At 36.5% G+C, this 13,622-nt stretch overlaps 2 protein-coding genes across 3 annotated transcripts; one reads left to right on the forward strand and one right to left on the reverse strand.

Annotated features, from left to right (window-relative positions):
- The first annotated feature begins 1,320 nt into the window (after positions 1 to 1,320).
- Positions 1,321 to 3,679, forward strand: LOC147862030 (red chlorophyll catabolite reductase-like). Its single transcript, XM_087321978.1, has 2 exons — positions 1,321 to 2,042; positions 2,908 to 3,679. The coding sequence occupies exons 1-2, from the start codon at positions 1,632 to 1,634 to the stop codon at positions 3,532 to 3,534; spliced, it is 1,038 nt and encodes a 345-aa protein (XP_087178104.1). The 5' UTR covers positions 1,321 to 1,631; the 3' UTR covers positions 3,535 to 3,679.
- A 1,185-nt stretch (positions 3,680 to 4,864) lies between these two features.
- Positions 4,865 to 11,099, reverse strand: LOC147862031 (uncharacterized). 2 transcript variants are annotated; one of them, XM_087322380.1, is made up of 11 exons: positions 10,753 to 11,099; positions 9,557 to 9,671; positions 8,779 to 8,889; positions 8,458 to 8,618; positions 6,997 to 7,323; positions 6,797 to 6,922; positions 6,067 to 6,718; positions 5,848 to 5,953; positions 5,636 to 5,699; positions 5,237 to 5,602; positions 4,865 to 5,162 (listed from the first exon to the last, which is right to left on the reverse strand). In XM_087322380.1, the coding sequence occupies exons 1-10, from the start codon at positions 11,059 to 11,061 to the stop codon at positions 5,243 to 5,245; spliced, it is 2,331 nt and encodes a 776-aa protein (XP_087178506.1). In that variant the 5' UTR covers positions 11,062 to 11,099; the 3' UTR covers positions 4,865 to 5,162; positions 5,237 to 5,242. The 2 variants fall into 2 exon arrangements, with proteins under 2 accessions (XP_087178506.1, XP_087178504.1); XM_087322378.1 differs by having other exon boundaries at positions 4,865 to 5,602.
- Positions 11,100 to 13,622: the final 2,523 nt, after the last annotated feature.

Below are 13,622 nucleotides of genomic sequence, written 5' to 3' on the forward strand. Positions count from 1 at the left end.
CTTTGTGATACAAGATTCACATTTAGGTTGGATTCACAAGTGTGCTAGTATAGTAAGTTTGCATACGAATCCAATATACTATTAGGTTGGAAGCCATCGAGGCTAAATGATATCAAAAGCATGAGTTGTCTAAAGTAGGTTTAACCAAAATGTTGGACTTGTATGAATCCTACTTGAATGGATAATCTCATATAAATATAAAGTCTACTCTTAGTTATAGTCACACAAGCATGTAATTTTGTTTACCACTTGAGAATGTTTTCAAGAACTACTCCATCAACACCCTTGCCCCATTATAAACATGGCATAGGGCATCAATTTTGATATAGGCCTTTATTATCACTGAACAAGAGAGACACGGTTGATGTTGATTAAAACATAGGCGTCTTGTTTTTTCTTAAAGCAAAATAAGCAATTTTGTTGAAGTTTAGGTAAGAGTATCAATAAAAATAGAGTGCTCATCTCATCAAATTGTTTTCTTGAAAAACACATACAACTAACAACAAAACAAGAGTCATAGATCGAAATAGTATTTCACTACTCGAAACAATAATGACACGTGCCCCATTCATCCAAGATAAAGTTTGCCATGTTGAATGGCAAGTGCAAACATTCATTCCAATTATACAAAACGTTCATGCATCGATATCTATTTATCTATCTATCTATACACACACACACAATGAGTGTGTGCCACACTTGGTGACACATGTTGCTTGATCATACAACGATGCATATGCTCTACTCGTCCTCTAACATCCATCGACATGTGTTGCTCATCCACCAATACATCATACTCTTAAACATTTGGTGGTGAGACATGTCAATTGTCGATGGCAAGGACGCATCAAAACGCTGCTAGCATACCGTGGCCATGAGACAATTATTTTCACTGGGCGAATGATCCAGTCATCGTCACTTAGCAAATGATAACTCTAGTGACGATCTAGACATGGTCACTCGACAAATGATAACTCTGGTGACAATCCAATCATATTATCACTCACTCGACGAATGATCCAATCATATTATCACTCGGCGAATGATAACTCTGGGGACAATCCAATCATTGTCACTCAGCGGCGACTAATAAGTCAGTCTAGGGACAAATGCAGTCATTGTTTCTCAGTGAATGATACCTCTGGCGACGGATGGATCATATCGTCGTGATGAAAGTAAGTTTTTTCTATAGGGCCATGAGTCACAAGAGCAATAAGGATGTATGTACATTGTACAGTATGTATACATATGCAAAGGCATATGCTTCCACAAGAAAGAAGAAAGAAGAAAGAAGGAGGAGGTAAAGGAGGTAGAAGCAGGCTTCAGCAGATCGGATCCTAAGAATGCGTTCGAAAAGAAAGCGAATAAACAAAGAGCAATCATGGTAGCGTGATGGGAGAACGAGTGAGGCACGTCCAGAGAAAGGCAGACAGACAGGGACGATGATTCAAATAAATAGGCCATGTTGGAAGGCAGTTTCTTTTGTGTGCTTTTTGCTATGGCATGTGGGCAAGAAGATGATGAATAGCTGTGCAGAGGAGGCAGATCATTTGGTCTTATTGCTCCGTCGCTGGTGATGTCTCTGCAAGAGGTGGACATCCAGATGCACACATGGCAGAAGATGGGGGTCTATGGTCACGGAAGATGAATATGCGGTGGCAGAAGATCATATGATGGACGAGTCCCTCGGTGGCTACGCAGCAGCCGAAGACAGGGTTGATCATTCGATGGGGAGGATGGGAGACCCTGAGCTACATGTGCATGTTGTAGCTGGTGATTTCATGGTTAAGGGAGATGAATATGGAGGAATTGGGAATGTGGCAGTGCAAATCAGTCCCAACCCCAAGCCACCATGGGTAGATTTTCCATTCCTGTCGGAGGCAGGGCAGACATTGGTGGGTGGGATTGCACGGACCATCGAAGAGGAGATGGGCCCATTGCTTTTGCCGAGCCAGACCCCGCCTGATGTTGTCGGCTTCCGGAACACCAAAGACACTGCCCATGGCTCTGTCGTCCTCCGCTCTGGCAAAGACAAAGGCCAGGTAAGAAAAGACACTTTCCTTTTGCTTCTGGGTTGATTCTTGAGTGGTAAGCCATGTATAATTTTATATTAAAAATTCATGCTCTCAGGGCTCAAAGCTCTATATACATATGCACTAATTCACCACATGATAAACTGTAGAATCGACCAATCATTGATCTTGTGGTCTTCATTGGATAACTGGGTTTGTAATTTGTACCCTATTAGTCAGTATTTCATAATTTAATTTTCGTTTTGAGGTTTTGGTGTAGCTCTAAAAGCTAGGGAATCACATATGCATCCATATAAAGCATGACCCCAAAAAACATCGCAGAAGAGTTTCTTCTTAAGAGATCAAAGGTTTGACAATATATATCATGAATGAGGAGGAAGGATGAAACATTGTATGCAGGAGAGAGGCGAATAAAGCATACCTAACAAGTGTATGCATTCTCTTCTGAGAGATTAAGAGGGTTTAACATGCAATTCATATATGTTTCTTAAGGGTTATTATGACAAGCATGGAGTGTGGATGGGTATTGTCTTGAACGGAGGGAAGGAGTAGTTTGACAAACTCGAGAGTCGTAGTAGATGAATGCATTGGGTAATCAATGTCTAGTAAGGCACTTTAATAATCTTAATCTATGTGAAATGTTTTGAAATATGAAAAGAGACAACATATGATACCACTTTTATGGGTTAATTGATTGAGAGAGGAATTGGAATCCCTCTATTAGGTAGATACACCCCTAACAATTATCTCACATTCTCTATACTTATTACTTAGTATAGATGCCAACATGGTGTGCAAGAGTAAATGCAATATATCAAGTCAAATTACACATTTTCATCTATTAATTCAACACATTTTCTTTTTATAAATGCAGGTGTCCTTTGTGTTGGGCTCGTGGCTTCATTGCAAATTGACTACGGGTACCCTTGACATAGCAACCATAATTGTTATGCTCGGACCTGAGATCGATGCACCACACTTCATGTTAGAATTTATTCAAAATGATAGTAATAGTTTAGTACTACTGTTAGACCTCCTACCAAGAAAGGACGTCGTGTTAGACCCTGATTATTTAAAACGCTACTATGAGGACTTGGACTTAGAGAAATTAAGGAAAGGCTTAGACAAGATACCTCAATCAAAGGTTTATGTTCCAAGCTCATTATATGTGCGAAGTTTGCTTTCCCCAACAGCCTTTCTTTATAAATTTAAAACCTTACAACATCCCAATTCTAAGCTTAACATAAGTAAAGTTGCAGATCTCCATATGCTTGTGAATGAGATTCTTTGTCCTACTAGCAATGAGGTGCTGTTCAAATGGTTGGATGCCTTCAAACATAAAGCTAGAAGAGTTCATGGTGATGAAAGTAGAAAACTACTTGACAGGGACACAAATATAAAAGAGAAGGGCATCGAAATTGACCTTAGCTCTAATATGCCAAGATTATTTGGCCATGAAATCACAAATAGAATAATACAAGCATATCGCAATGGGATTTGAATTTATGTGGCTTGAACAAAAGCAATGACTTGATGAGATGACAAAAATTAGGCATAAACACTATATATTTAAGAAACTGCATGGTTATAGTTTTGTTTCATCATAAATATGCTTCAAAGATGGTGTTCACAAGGCTCTCTTTCCATCTTACATTTGTATAGTTTGCTTGTTTGTCGCTGCCATTGGATCAATGGTCATCAAAAGATGGTGTTTACAAGGCCATGTTTCCATCTTACATTTATTTGTCACTAAAATGTGATTGATGCAAGTATGCCACTAGCCATAATTTGCTATGCTAAAACCAAGTAAAGACAAATTTCAGAATATCCTTCCAAAAGATGGTGTTTACAAGACTCTGTTTCCATCTTACATTTATATAATTTTGCTTATTTGTAATGAAATGATATCAATGCAAGAATGCCACATGCCATAACTTGCTATACTAAAAACTAGTACGAGATCAATTCCAGCATATCTTTTTTCTCTATGAAAGCAAAAGACAAGATGGTTTGGATTTTGGAATACATATATAAACAATGGAAGTTTCCTCCTTCCTAATCAACCAGTGGGGCTGTGGATTGCCTGTGACAAGGTTGCGATCGGTGCGAGATGAGGGATAATAATTTCCTCGTTCCCTCTCTCCGTCTCAACCTCGGGTTGCTCCATGCGAAAAATAATGTGGACTTGATGGTGTTGTCCTTTGACGACATATTCAGATTACTTAACCCTTTTTTAGGTTGCATTGTAACACAGGATAGCTACCTCGTTGATCTTGCCAGTAGTCAAATGAATGCCTCAAAGATTATGCCATGCATGTGTAAATATAACACTTTTGAACAGACTCCGACTGTGTAACACCTTATGGATAAATCAAGACCTTTTAAAAGTTCCAAGTTTTCTACTTATTTATGGTGATCAATGTCGCATTCGAGTAAAACACCCTCAAAATATTATTTATTATAAATTTAAACTTTTTTATAAGGTAAGAACGAGCGTAAAAAAAATACAGGAGCATGTTTTCATAACATTCGCATTCGCTTGCAAATATGAAAAAGAATTATTATTGCCCTGCACCTGCTGAACTTTAATAGTTGGTCTTGAGTTGATGCCTACATAGAACAAAATACCAAATTCTAGCATACCTCTAGAACAAAGAGCCACACTCTCACCCGTGAGTCATGGCATTTGCCCCATATTAGAAATATTGCGGTGAAATAGAACTCCTTGTTCACATGAAAGTCTGACAAACACTAGCACCAGGCAAATGTAAATAACGGTTCTCCCCTCAGTTCTCACATGAATCAATCACCAATTGAGTCAACATCAGCTATAAACAAATCACTCATAATATATATTATATTAGAAAACCAGATACATCTTAAAGTTCTAGTGGGACACGCATATTGTACAAATTCTCTCAATGGCTCAGGTTACAAATATTTACAGAAGCCAAAATACGTGCAAAAACAAAACCTCAAAAGAACTATAACGATTAAACCACACTCGCTTGTTGCATTAGAGCACTTGAAGCTAAGAAGAAAGTTACGCCACCAGCAACTTTTTTTGTTGGTTGATTTGGGGTGCCTCCAACAAGGAGAGGAATTGAATCTTCTGACCTGGAAAAAGGCCTTTGCTTACTTTATCGGTTTTCTTTGTTTGATTTGGAGTGCCTCCAACAAGGAGAGGATTTGAATCTTCTGACTTTTGCTTACTTTATTGGTTTTCTTTTGTTTAACCGATGCCTTCTCAAAAGCCATTTACGCCCAAATGTCCATTGTTTCTTTCTGTGCTTCTTTGGCCGAGTGATAGGAGTCCTTTCCTCTAAAGATTCAGCACTATTGATGGTTAGAAAGACATTCTTGTGATCAAATTTCTGTGGCATCTTCTCATTGGACTTATTACTATTCTTAGCTTGAAAAGAGGGATTGCTGACTTGCCCCAATGTCATCTTCTCATGAGACTTGGTATCATCCATAGCTCGAAATGGGTTGCTGCAAACTTGTGCTGATACATTCTTCTCTTGAGACTTGATATCAATTACAGCTTGAAATGGGTTCTTTCCAGGAACCTTCTTGCGTTGATGAAGGTCTCCTTCCAGAACATCAGCCTCTGATATTTGCTTGTTTCTTACTCGTTTTCTCTTCCCTCGATCATACTCTTCATCCCTGGGTTATATGCAATAACATTAGTTTACTTTTGCAAAAACCATGATGACATATTTAGTCATGGATTGGAATAGTTTGAAAGCCAAATTTAAAAGAGCCATGTGTTCTTATTTCATGCAACAAATCTCGATATTTTATAAAAGCTCACCATTCATCTAATAAATGACCGCAGTGAGCTGGTTTTTCTTCACTGGTATTTTGAACTAAAGAACCCTTATCATCCTTGGTTTTTTCTGCATCATCCCATGACGGAACTGCAACACACGAATAATATACATCCAGATTTTATAAACTAAATCAAAAGTCAGAACTTACAAACATAACATAACTAAAGAAAAAAGTCAAGAACAAAATAATGATAGATTACCAGTTGTTTCTAATAAGGCATTTAGTAAAGAATTGGTGCCACCATTGATCACTGAAATGCTTTTCACCAAAATGTTTTTCTCCTCAGGTTCATGTTCCAATTTCTTCAAATTTTGGGGCTTAAATTTCACTGAATTCATAGGTTCTGCATTATTTTCATAGCCATTTTTGAAGACTGTAGACTTAGTCATAGTCGAGTCTTTATCGATCCCATTTTGTGCTTTGAAAATAGAAGCTCCATTTACCTCCACTTTCATTATTGAAGCATGGCCAATTTGAGCTTCATTATTTTTGTCTCTATCTATCCCTCTCTCTTGAGATATCGCTAAAGAAACTCCATTTTCTTTCCCAACATCTACACTCTTTTTGTGATGTTTGCCTTCCATGATGACTTCAGTAAACTTTCCATTAACTTTTCTTGCTTCCATATTTACACCCTTTAGAGCAGTTACCACTTCTGTGCTATTTTTATCTTTCCCTGTTGCTATTTCTTGAGGTTTGGCAACAGAAATTTCATTTTTCATTGTTTTGATGGCATGAAAACCTATGTTTTTCTTGCAATCTATTACACCTGCTGAACTTTTTACATCTCTCATGTAAAAAAGCATGTACGCCTTCTGGTCAAGCACAGCTTTTTCGCTCACTTGAGATACCTGGAAATATATAAAATGTTACAATAGGGAAAAGACTACAACAAAAAATGCATTTGAAAGAACATAAACATTTAATACCCGGCTATCATCTAATACATGCCACATATCTGTGGCTGTGCGTACAAAACAATAATAATGACCCGAGTGAGTTGACCACCCAGAATGTACTAAGACTGCATACAAGGAGTACTTCAAGTTCCCATCCTGCATATGGAAATAAATAAATCAGGCTCAAAAGAGAACGAAACTATTTAAGACATAAATCCAACAAGAATTACCTCTCCACCATTCACAAATGGTTTTATATCAAGTGTTCTATCAAACTGAACTTTTTTGTCAATTTTTCCCCCACAACCTCCTGAACTGCTGAACCGCTTGAACTGAATTGTTAATACATGTGGAGCATGATCGATGGTAAACCTCTTAAATGCTCTAACCTTCTTCTTGCATTTAGTACATTGGTACTTGTTATTTCCATCCAATACTTCAACTGCTGTAAAACGAGACAAGGCTTTCACCAGAGACTCTGCTCTAACAATTTCAAGGCTTAGGTCTAGAAAGGGGTCATATGTATTAGAACAATGAGAGCATTGAGTGCATTTCACCTGAAAGAGGACAAAAGTTTAATATCGCATTGCTAAGCTACATAAAATCATTGTGATTATTACAATGAAATCTCTTGCCCTCCATGATAGTTTGAATGATTCATGATTTACTACATCCATCCAGAACTTCCACTAAGGTACATATATGATAGCTTAAATCAAGATGATGTTGATGCATTGGTTAATCTCTTTTGAAAATCTGGATATCAAATCTATGATGGTTTGAGATCCTGGTTTGCTGCACATGACAGGAATTTGCAGCAAAATCAATCAAGCTATCACTGATTGCTTCTAGTAATATTTCAGCTGAGATCATATAACAATCTCACTATCTCTATGATGGTTTCAATTATGATTTTCTACATACAACCAAAAACCTCAGCAAAAGTGAGCAGCTAATTGATGATTAAGTACAGTGACCATATTTTGATTGGGATCATCCAACTATCTCAATCATAGTATGTACCATACGTGCATTCGCATTTCGAGAATGTTTTCAATCATTTTGCATATGGTAAACACCATCAAAGTATGGTGAATACCATACTTTTGTATTCATTATTTATTATAAGGCAAAAAAAAATTTAAGGTAAAAAGTGTAAAAAAATATAAGAATGTTTTGATAACATACGCATTCGTTTGCAAAAGAATGTTTGCCCATGCATTCGAGTATATTACGTACTATGATCTCAGTATTTGTTATACAATCATTTGAATCGCAATTTACAGAAATCCATTGACTATTGATTTTTGATTGAGATCATCGAACAATCTAACTATCAGTTCTATGCCGGACAGCATGATTTGCTTCATACAGCAAACACTTCAGCAAATGCAAGCAATCTACTCATTATGGCTTTTGAGGGTGACATTGTTTGATTGTCTTTTAACTTATATACTGTAATTGTCTGATATCCAAATCCAATTACAATTTTTTAGGGTTTAGATGTTACAATATACAATACAAAAACATTGTTTTGTGAAATAAGACAATTCAAGCAATCTGCACATTCTATAAGAAATTATTCCTAAACAGCATGTATGCATGCATGGGTTATATTAAGATCATTTCTATTCATCTCTCACTTGTCCTTCTAAGGAAAACAGAACACATGGTTGAGCTTGGTGTAATACCTGGCTTCTAAGTCTTCCCCCAAAAACTCTCTGAATATAGTTGCTGGGAGACGCACCAGATGAAACTTCCTTAGGGCAGCATTTCTGCAATGCCTCAATCAGGTAGCGCATGTACTCATGTGCATCCTCTTGACGCCACATCTGGAAGGATCTGGATATGGCTGCCAAAGATTTCAATCTAGTTAAGAAAGAAAGCCTTGCAAATATCAATCACTACACCAATTAATCTGTCCAATAAATACTAAACTAGAATATAAATCATGATATACACATATTATGCTAACAAAATCAAAGACCAAAACGTAACAGGAAAGAACATACATCTCAGGTTTTTCACTAAATGATTCGGGGAGATGACCCTTCCAGGTGTTGATAACGCCTGCTTTACATGGCTTTCCATAGCACACATCGCACAGAAACCCACTACTCTACCTGCAAAAAAAACATAAAAAACAATGAACTGGCAGAGAAGCAACAAAACAGTTCACCACTTTCCTCCCCAAGCATAAAGGTAGACATGGATATCAACTCACATAAGACATTGCACAAAGATCAATTAACATAACATTTAAGATTCAATAAATACCTTAACTCAAAAGAGGATTGAATTTAGACAAAGATCAACACATATGACACCTTTACATCAGATAAAGATAGACTAACATGACCCTTTGACAAACTAAATGCACATGGGACTAGAAATTCAGAAAAATATCAATAAACATGAGAATCTAAATTTTAGAAGAGAATGAATTCACGTGAACCTAAAGAATGGACAGCGCTACAATTTACATTATCCTTATGGTTAGATTAAATATCATCAGATCACATGAGCCTTAACATCAAAGTAAGGTTTAACTCACCTCAAGGGTAGAGAAAGATCAATATACAAGAGACTTGAGGTGTAGACGAAGATGAACTCACATAAGACTGAAGAATTAGACAAATATCAGATTTAGATAAAGATGGAACTCACAAGAGTCATAGGATCAATTCACATGAGACTTCCACTTTAGACAAGGATGAACTCTCATTCACCTCAAGATTAGACAAGGATTAATTCACATGAGACTTAAGATTGGACAAAAGATTAACTTACATGAGCCTTTATGAAGATCTGCTTGGAGATATGATGCAAGTGGGGGTGTATATGTAAGGCATTGCAGGACAGAATTGAGAAAGCATGTATTACCAAGATTCGAAAGGCCTGATCCCTGATAAAAAAGAAAACATAGGATCAAAAGAAAAACTAAAAGCTGATCTTATAAGCAATCAAAAGACTTCAATGAACAGAAAAAATAAATAAAAACAGCAAAACATTAAGCTTATAAGAAGCCCACAAACCACAGTAAATACCACGGAAACAATTGAATGCCCACTTCTCAGATGGCACAATTTGACTCTTTTTGTTCTAATTTTGAGATTATTTATTGCCACAATTTGGAGCTTCGTAGGTGTAATTCTAAGATTATAGTAGTAAAATTTAGAGAATTTTCCCATCTACTCTCTTAGATTCCGCTACAATTTGGAGTTGTTTGAATCTATTTCTGAGCGCAATATACTTATGCACAGCTTTTGGGATTCTCAGATAACAGCAACAATATGGAGCGTTTCAATCTACATTAAGAATTATATTCATGATTCGTACCTCAATGCTCTGCTTGTGATCAATTATAGAAACAACAAATCTTTTCTGATCTATATCTCAAATTCTATTTTTGAAAATTAATTATCTATTTTTTGTCAAATTATACAACCATTTGGAAGTTTGTGTATCTAAGATTGTAGCACCCGTTTTCAATCTATTGTGCAGAAAATGTGGAGCTTGTTTATCTCCTTCTAAAAAGTACAGCAAATTTGGGGCTTTGATGATCTATTTATGATACTATAGCAGCAAACTTGGAACTTCTACGATCAATTTCTGAGATTCTATATCAAAAACAAATGTGAGCCTCCATCATGATATGTTTCTAAGATTTTTTCGAAACACAACTTAGAACTTTAACTCTTTTTTATTCATTTCTGCAACAATATTGCAATTCTTTTTATGTCCTTATGAAAGTTAAAGCAAAATTGGGACTTCTCTGACCAAGTTTTGAGATATTCTAGATCAATCATTTTGGAGCTTGCAACATATCTTCCTGATGATTGATTTTACAGCAACAAGTCTGGGAATGTCCTGATCTCTTTGTAATAATGTGATATCAATAACTCGGGTGCTTTCCTTTTATCCGTGCTTGTGACCAGATCAGATGAATAATAATAATAATAATAATAATGCATTACGGAACTTACTATTCTCTTCACAAAAATGGTTTCCAAAACCATGACCGGCCGATGATGTTGATGCAGAGGTTGGCGTTGATGAAGAGGAAGAAGCTTGGAAGGAACGTTAGAGACGCCATGGCCGTCAGGTTGAGGTAGAGAAGGAAGAGGATCAAGGTCATTCAGAGGTGTGAGGGAGAAAGAAGAAGAAGAAGAAGAAGAGGTAGAGGAAGTGTGGAGAGGAGGATGAAAGAGGATGCGTCGGGGAAGGATGGAAGAGATAGCAGAAGCGATGGTGTTGGTGGCGCCGACAGGCACATCTTCTCTGACTCCCACCATAGCTGCTGCTGCTTTCTTTCTTTCTTTCTTTCTTTCAGTTTCTACCTTTCCTTCTCCTTCTCTCTCTACTTTTCTTCTTCTGAGGGAGAGGAAACAAAAAAGGCTTTGATTAAAACCCTAGAGAAGATATACATATGCATGCCCCTATGTATCTTCTAGGTTAATCCACAAGCTTCATTATACATCATTTATTTATACTGTATGTATGTATATACATATGTATGTATGTAGATACATACATACATAATTAATTAGGGAAAAGTACCAGGATACCCCTGGAAGTTTGCCTATTTACCAGAATGCCCCTGAGAGTTCCAAATTTACCAAACTATCCCTATGTCCAAAAAAATACGCTTTGTAAAGTAATTATACACTCAAAGCTACAAGCCCTATTGACCAAAGATAGAAGAAATGGACCCAAACTAGCCCTATTTACCAAAGATTTGAGTGTATAATTAGTTTATAAAGTGTATGCTTTTGGACATAGGGGTAGTTTGGTAAATTTGGAACTCCCAGGGGCATTCTGGTAAATAGACGAAGGGAAAAGTACCAGGATACCCCTAGAAGTTCGTCTATTTACCAGAATGCCCCTGGGAGTTCCAAATTTACCAAACTACCCCTATGTCCAAAAACATACACTTTATAAACTAATTATACACTCAAAGCTACAAGCCCTATTTACCAAAATACCCTTCAAACACAAATTTCTTTACTTGAGCAATTCTTTACATCTAATTCCATTCAATTAATCACTAAGCATTCATCATTAATCACTAATCATTAATCATTAATCATGATAAATCTTAATCTCTTTGAATTACAAAGGGAATTTGGAATTGGTATTGAAAAGGAATTTGAGTGGGGTCTCTGTTTAATTAATCCCATTACCACATTTTTTGCTCTTTTTTCTTAATCCCATCCATGTCTTCTTCTTCTTCTTCTCTATATTTCTTTCCCTCTTTAAAACATGTCCTGTAATTACTTCAGTTCCTCCATAATTATTCTGTAGTCTCTTCTTCTCTGTTTGATTATCTGACTGTCTTTCTGCTGTTTCTTAATTCCTTGTTTCCTTTTTCTTTGTCAAACCTAAATCTCTAAAGATCCATCCATCCATCCATATCCATATCCATATCCATAGCCATATCTATATATATATATATATATATATATATATATATGTACGTATGTATAATGTCTCTCAGTCGTTGTCTCCATCACCATCGCCATATCTAAGTTCTCTCTCTCTTCTCCTCGCTTTCATCTCTTTAATTTGTCTTCCCATTTTCTGCTCCTTTTTGTTTTAAATCCTCCGGTCTTCTGTCTAAATTCCCTCACCCTAAACCCTAATTAGCTAGCTAGCTTCCTATTTCTTTCCTTTTCTCTTCTCTCTCTCTCTGCTTTTCAATTCTTCTGCTCCATCTCCATCTCTGGTCTCTCTGTGTCTATTTCTGCTTTTCAATCCTCTGATCCTTTTGTATTATCAATCTCTCTACTAAATCCAGTCTTTGTGCTTTTGCTACTTATCCTTATTTATGTCTGATGTTAGTAGTCGTCGTTCTTATGTGAGAAATATAGTAGTAACTATGTGGAAACTATATTTCTTTCGTGCAGAATGTTATTGTATGGGAAAAAGGAAGAAATTCGTCTAAAATTAGATATAAATGCATAATCGTTGTTGCTTGTGCTAACACTATGTGTTCATGTGACAAAAAACTGTGGAAGAAATTCATTTGATATTAGTAGTGTGTGCATATTATTCCTGTGCATTTTTTTATCTCTGTAGTACTGTGGTATACATTCAAATTTAAAGATTGTAAAGCCTACTATCGTTACTTAGGATTCTTTTGAATTATTAGATGATATAGAAGTTATGATCCAAGGAATGCTTGGCTAGTAAGTATACGGAATTATTCTGCAATCAAGGAATTGGAGAACGTTTTGTATTTTATCCCTGATTATCAAGTACATGAAACTCTTGTGCTAAGCATTCACATGAATAGGATTTGGAAAAACTAGAAACTCTATCCCACAATTCTTATGAATTGTCGAATAATTACTAGCCACTATAGTTCTCCACTACTCATATCCCCCTCATCCTTTGGATCTATAAAAGGCCAAGCCTCATCCTTTGGATTAATGGAGAGATCATGATGAACCATCCTTGGCGAATCTGATGCAAACCTGCTAAATTGTTGTTCATGATGCCGATCAGTAGGCCTTATATGCTCCACATCATGTTTACATTGGCAATTAGCAAGCCTACACTGAGGTAGTGTAAGATTGTGATGTGCTACTTTGGGAGATTCTGCAACCATATAAAATTGTGGATCGTGATGAGAAGAATTGGAAGAACTAACCAACAAATCAAATTGATTGCAATCTTGCTAAGTTGTTCCCTTAAGCCTTGAAGGCAAGAATCACTACCAACAAAACTAGATTTGTAGCGAAGAGCCAAGGATGGTGAAGATGGAGCCGAGATTGTTGGTGTAGAGGGGACCTTAGAATGAGTCATAACATTAGGCATATCCACATCATTAAAGTAAGCCTTTCTAAGATATGCT

The sequence above is a fragment of the Azolla caroliniana genome, unplaced genomic scaffold, assembly GCF_043228905.1.
Source record: "Azolla caroliniana isolate FFs.n. ecotype wild unplaced genomic scaffold, voAzoCaro1.0.p SCAF_7, whole genome shotgun sequence".
Lineage (NCBI taxonomy): Eukaryota > Viridiplantae > Streptophyta > Polypodiopsida > Salviniales > Salviniaceae > Azolla > Azolla caroliniana.

What these genes read in the sequence shown, in the direction of transcription:
- LOC147862030 (XM_087321978.1), top strand. Translation starts at nt 1,632, where the DNA reads ATGGTCACGGAAGATGAATATGCGGTGGCAGAAGATCATATGATGGAC. An exon ending in CTGGCAAAGACAAAGGCCAG is followed by an intron (nt 2,043 to 2,907) that starts GTAAGAAAAGAC and finishes TTATAAATGCAG; the next exon opens with GTGTCCTTTGTGTTGGGCTC.
- LOC147862031 (XM_087322380.1), bottom strand. Translation starts at nt 11,061, where the DNA reads ATGGTGGGAGTCAGAGAAGATGTGCCTGTCGGCGCCACCAACACCATC. An exon ending in ATGTATTAGATGATAGCCGG is followed by an intron (nt 6,719 to 6,796) that starts GTATTAAATGTT and finishes ATATATTTCCAG; the next exon opens with GTATCTCAAGTGAGCGAAAA. An exon ending in TGCCTTATTAGAAACAACTG is followed by an intron (nt 5,954 to 6,066) that starts GTAATCTATCAT and finishes CGTGTGTTGCAG; the next exon opens with TTCCGTCATGGGATGATGCA.